At 39.9% G+C, this 6,319-nt stretch overlaps 1 protein-coding gene across 1 annotated transcript; it reads left to right on the top strand.

The window, feature by feature from the left end:
* Positions 1 to 1,388: 1,388 nt before the first annotated feature.
* On the top strand, positions 1,389 to 2,687 carry LOC104229023 (dof zinc finger protein DOF3.4). Its single transcript, XM_009781584.2, has one exon. It carries the CDS (start codon positions 1,683 to 1,685, stop codon positions 2,418 to 2,420), a length of 738 nt encoding a protein of 245 aa, XP_009779886.1. The 5' UTR covers positions 1,389 to 1,682; the 3' UTR covers positions 2,421 to 2,687.
* Positions 2,688 to 6,319: the final 3,632 nt, after the last annotated feature.

Raw genomic sequence — 6,319 nt, 5'->3', positions numbered from 1 at the left:
ATAATATTGTCGGTACTAAATCAATGTATCTATCGGTCCACGTTTTCTCTTATAATCTTTTTCCTGTTCTCACACGCTCAGCGTCGTTGCCTTTGAGTGTTTTTTTTTAAGCCTCCCGCTCATGTCTTTCAAAATTATTTGGTTTGCTTTGCCTTTTGTCCCCATTTATATTATTGCTTCATTTGGTAATTTTTTTGTTATGTATTTCACTTGTTTCATTCCACTTTTGACTCATTTCTCGCTTCGCGTTTTTTATCATCTTGAGTCTTGACCGTCTTTGAATGTACTACGTACTCCAACCATTGGAACAATCCGACTATTGCAGCTTGTTAAAATAAGATCAGTAATGTAAAAAAAGTAGAAACTCTTCTTTGTCCAAGTTAAAAAAAGGAACAAAAGTAAATGTTGTCCTCTGCTGCCTCCAAACTTAAAGCATTTATGAATGACCGGAAATTCTGGACTTGACTAATTTACACATAAGAATTAATACTTAATTTGAAATATATATATATATATATATATATAAAAGTTGAATATGGTATGTTGTAATTACTGACAATGATCAATTGTGCGTTTCATAAAATAATAACTAGCCAAAGATTTTCTCAAAATAATACTGTATAAATTTGTATATTTATCCAAAGATTTTCTCAAAGTATTACAAATCGATTCATTCAATTTAGCAATTCAGCACTTGCAACATATTATCGTTTGCCGACTATGTGGAGGTCTACACTTATGTCACTAAATAATGGCGTAAACTATAATGGTATCATCAACTTCAAAATAAATTAATAAATAAGGTGGTTAGTGGCACCTCTAATTAAATTGAAGTGAGGAATAAAATAAATTATTGTCTTCGCCGATCCTCCCCATTATAGATTGTTCAGCAATATTACTTGTCCAACACACTGAATGAACAGTATACTGCGCGAATGAGACACGTTTATTTTATCATATACTATAATCCAAATATAATGCAGGTTGAAGCAAAATAATAAATAATGTTTCTAGGTACAACTTACAAGGAGCCTCCGCGCTTCGTATAGTACTTGTAGGAAGATTACACATAATGGAGTCGCAAATAGGTAAAAACTAGTATAATGTCATAGCCGTATCTATTACCTCGTGAGTTGTAACGGCAACCAAATTAATTAAACAACAAAGTATAATTAAATGCAGAACTGCACACTTGTGTAAGCACAAGGCCGTGATCGTACCAATGATGCTAAATCCCATTAATTAATTTTCGGATTTAAATCGTGCTTAATTAATTACGAGTAGTATAGCGTCCACTAAGAATGAAATAATCAGACAATTGGTGTTGTACATGTGGGATAATGTGTATGGGAATAGGTTAGCAAGAGCCTCCATTTAGGAACCAACCCAAAACAAAAAGCCGTTTTCGAGCCGTCTGAATATATCCATAGCTAGCAAAATAAAAAACCCTGCTAAAGCTGCTCTCTGTTCTTTAGCACATAACCCTCAGAATTTCTCAGGACCCTGTTTCACTGAGCACTACGCAGATTCTCTCTCTCTCTCTCTCTCTGAGGACTAGACACCTCCCATAAAAACCCCACCACATGCTTCCATAAGCCCCACATCTTTCTTTCACTTCATTAAACATATAGGAAGTCTCTGTCCTTCTTCTTACTTCAACAGCCAAACAAGCGAGAAGAAAAATGCCTTCAGACGTAAGTGAACGAAAAGCTACCAAACAACAGCAAGGAGCTGCACCGGCACCGGAGCCGGAGCATCTTCCATGTCCACGCTGTGATTCCACCAACACTAAATTCTGCTACTACAACAACTACAACTTCTCTCAGCCACGTCACTTCTGTAAGTCCTGCCGCCGTTATTGGACACACGGCGGCACTCTTCGTGACATCCCCGTTGGTGGGGGTAGTCGCAAAAATGCCAAACGCTCCCGTACAATCACTACTAACAACACCAGTAGCAGCACTAGCAGCTGCTTGTCCTCCACGCTCTCTCCTCGCGACTACCATCACGCGCCTACTCCATCACACGTTTCTCCATTTTTGGTTCCTCTAACTGCCGATCATCACGGCGGGCCACTACCCTTTGACGTGAAGCCGAATGGGAACATGTGTGGGAGTTTCACCTCGTTGTTGAGCAATACTCAAGGGCCTCATGGTCTTTTAGCACTCAGTGGGTTCGGGCTTGGAGTTGGGCCTGCAATTGAAGATATGGGCTTTGGTCTTGGAAGGCCCATATGGCCATTTCCTGGAGTAGTGTCGCATACCAGTGTTGATCATAGTAACAGTAACGGTGCTGGAGCTAGTATGTTGGGCAACACGTGGCAGCTTGCTAGTGGAGAAGGTGGATTTGTTGGAGCTGGAGGAGATTGTTTTAATTTCCCAGAACTTGCTATTTCAACGCATGGAAATGGTATGAAATGATTGTTTAAGGATATTACGGTTTGGATTTTGTTAAATTTTAGGGTAGTACCCATGTTTTCAGAGTTTATAATCTAGTTAGCTAGCTATATCAAAGTAGTAATCCCAGAAAAAGTCAAAACTCTGTATATTTTTGGTTTTCATTTGCACCAGCTTCTGGGCATCTGGAGTGTTGTCTTAGAATTCGGGACTGCAGTTCCTCCACATCAGTTGTAATTTGAGTCAGAAAGCATTTTGAAATGGTTGTTGTACTTTGTTTGTTGACGAGAATCACCTAGCAAGATTGCTACAAAAATGTCCCTCTTTACCTCGCTGCCTTTTGTTTAATTTCTGGTACTTCTTTTGATTGATGAAGAAGATTGCAAAGTATTATCCATCTGAATATGCAGACATTTTGAGAAAAATATACTATGTAGCAATCTTGAAACATGCTGTTTTTTCACAAAATTGGACAAAATGCTCCGTATAACTTGTAAAATATGGAAAGGAAGATGTTTTCCTAAAATTCCAGTTGATGTTAACATGAGACACGTAGCCACTCCGGCCTCAGCGTTGGTGCATCCACTCTTGTTGTCGAGCCAAGCTCAAAGAAACAGACCCCTAACACCGTGCTTGTATCACTGGATTGTTTGTGGTTCATACTATAGGTTTAATAATCTTGGGCTCATTTGGTACACGAGATAAAAATAATAATTCCGGGATAAATTTTGGAATCAGAGAAAGGTTAAAAATACCTTTAAACTATTGGAAAAGGTTTAAAAATACCTTCGTCCTATTGGGCTAAAAATATCCCTCCATCCACCTTTTTGTTCATTTTTGCTCTTTGATTATTAGGTTAATGCTGAATTTAAAGTAATAATTATTCAAATTTCACGTGACAACTTCTTATTGGTTGAAATTAAAACATTTAACCTATTTGAAAGACTTATCCATATCTACCTGTTTTTCGAACTAATTCGCCCCAAACACTAACCACACCCGAATAAAAAATGCAACTAAAAAAAAGGCAACCCCACTTCGATCTAACTCGGAGTTAGATGGAAGGATGACAATAATAACCCTTACTATTTTTACCATAGGTTTGTCCACCTTTATGCCACTAAAAGTTGAAAGAAATGATATAATAGGAGTGACAATTTCCATCATTTATGCTAGTGCGAACTTCCAACAACTATAAGCAATAGCATTACTGAATCTTTACCTCAACATGTTGGTGAGTAAGCATTTTCCTAGGTTTGGTAGCTTTTTGATATTTATTAGCAGTAGCATTACACAGAGCTAACAGATCCTAACTAATAAGCCATATCACCCACAGAAGCTGCAAATTTATTTTCTTCAATTCAGTGTTAATTCTGTTTGTTGCATTGGCATTTATTCAACGACTTTCTCTGCCTCTTGTAGTTTCCCAAATTGGTCAAGAAAGTCCACCAGTTGTGACGACCCGGCCAGTTGTCTCATGAATTACCGCTCTGTTTCCCCCATTTCTGCTTCATTATGCTTCGTTATTTGTGTTTTATGTGAGCGAGTTGGGCAGTTTGCGTTCGAAGTGGATTTGGTAAGAAATGAGACACTTAGTTTCTTTTAAGAGGGTTTAAGTTGGAAAAGTCAACCGGGTATTGACTTATATGTTAGAGGGCTCGGATGTGATTTTCGATGGTTCAATTAGCTTCGGGAGGTGATTCATGACTTAGGAGTGTGATCGAATTGGTTTTGGAGGTTCGATGGTTCAAAACACTAACTTGAATTGGCGAAGTTAGTGTTTTGGCGATTTTCGGTTGATAGGCGAGATTTTGACCCGAGGGTCGGAATGGAATTTCGAGAGTTGTTGCAGCTTCGTTATGTCATTGCTGACGTGTGTGCAAAATTTCAGGTCATTCGGACGTGGTTTGGTTGGGTTTTTTATCGAAAGTGTATTTCGGAAGTTTTTAGAAAACTTAGGCTATAATTCAATGTGAATTGATGGATTTGTTGTTGTTTGAGGTGGTTTGATGATTGGAACAAGTTTGAATGAGGTTTTAGGATGTGTTGGTGCCTTTGGTTGAGGTCCCGGGGGCCTCGGGTGAGTTTCGGGTGGTCAATCGGACCATTTTGGAGTTTGGGAAATTGCAGAAATGCAGGTTCAGTGTTGCAGAGATTTATCTCTTCGCGTTCGCGAGGAGTCCTCGCGTTCGCGAAGAAGGAATTGTAGAAGGCCAGGGCTAAGCCTTCGCGTTCGCGGAGGGTTGGCAGGTTGGGCATCGCGTTCGTTAGAGGGTACTCGCGATCGCGTAGTGTAATTTGAGATCAAGGCCTTTTTGTTCATCGCATTCGCCTAAGGGGTTCGCATTCGCGAAGGTATATGAGAAAGAAGCATCGCGTTCGCAATGGGTGAGTCGCGTTTGCGAAGAGTAAAAGTTGGTCAACGCAAAGTTGTGATTCGCGAACGCGAGAGGTTGATTGTGTTCGCGAAAAAGGAATATCAGAACTGGGCAGAAAGTTTATAAGTTATTTCATCCGCGATTTTGAGTCATTTTTCCTCCATAGTTGAGCATTCTGAGAGATTTTTTAGGGTGATTAAAGAAGGATTCAAGGAGAATTGATTGGAGGTAAGATTTTTGAACCTAAAACGTGATTCTATTGTGAAATCAACCTAGAAATTCATGGAACTTAAGCTAAAGATGGAAGAACTAGGGCTTGGGATTTTGAACTTTTAAATTGGGATTTGAAGGACCATTTAAGGTCGGATTTGAGAACTTTTGATATGTATGAACTCGCGGGGTGATAAGGAATCTAATGATGTGAAAATTTCTGAGTTTTGAGAAGTGGGCCCGGGGTTCCAGTTTTGCTAATTTCGGGATTTTTGATATTTTTCGATTGTTTTCGCTTGGGCTTTATTCCCTTAGCATATTGTAATGTATTCGTTTTGATTTTGGATAGATTCGACGCGCGTGGAGGCCAATTTGAGGGGCAAAGGCGTCGCGAGCTAGAGATTTCACCGGTTCGAGGTGAGTAATGATTGCAAATGATGTCCTAAGGGTTTGAACCCCGGATTTGCACATCGTAGTGCTATATTGAGGTGAGACACGCGCTTGATGATGAGCGTGGAGTCGTTTACTATTGGGGATTGTGACTTGGTCCGTCCCGACTGATGATTTTACCGCGTATTTGACTGAAACTTGTTTGTTATCATCATGGTTTGGGATGATTGCCATATTTGGGCTTCGTGCCAACTATTTGAACCCTCCGAGGATTTTTATCACTATTTCCTTACTGTATTGATTTATCACTTGAACTCAGTCCTGTTGATATTTACTATTTTACAAACTCAGCCACTTTTACTCATATTTGAAACTTAAATGATATTTCTAAAAGATGTTTTGGACTGAGAACTACTGTTTTGCTAATGCCCGAGGGGCTTGTGATGATTTTTGGACTGAGTGAGGCCGAGGGACATATGTGAGGATATGCTGAGCGATATGAGGCTGAGGGTCTGAGATACTTTTATACGCCACGAGGTGGCTTGAGTGACGTGAGGCCGAGTGCCGAGTGATGTGAGGCCAAGTGCCGAGAGATGATGCCACGAGGTGGCTTGATATAGCGCTTGGGCCGTAAGGGGCCCCTCCGGAGTCTGCACACCCACAGTGAGTGCGAGTACCCATCATGATCTGAGAGTGAGCCTGAGGGGCTGATACTGTACTGAGAGTGAGCCCGATGGGCTGATACTGTTCTGAGCGATTGTTACTGTGCCCGAGGGGCAGATTTCTACTTGTTATTTATCTGCTAAATTACCTGTTTTACTTGTTTTAAGGGATTTCATTTGATTTCTTCTACGATTTACTGCTTTAAGTGATTTTACTGCTTTGATATAGAATTGCATTGTGCCTTTACGTGTTTTCATGCTTTCAGCTATTATTTATGATTAT

This window comes from Nicotiana sylvestris, chromosome 2, assembly GCF_000393655.2.
Source record: "Nicotiana sylvestris chromosome 2, ASM39365v2, whole genome shotgun sequence".
In the NCBI taxonomy this organism is placed as follows: domain Eukaryota; kingdom Viridiplantae; phylum Streptophyta; class Magnoliopsida; order Solanales; family Solanaceae; genus Nicotiana; species Nicotiana sylvestris.
Note: the sequence above shows the minus strand (reverse complement) of the source record. Positions and strands in the feature narration are given on the sequence as shown.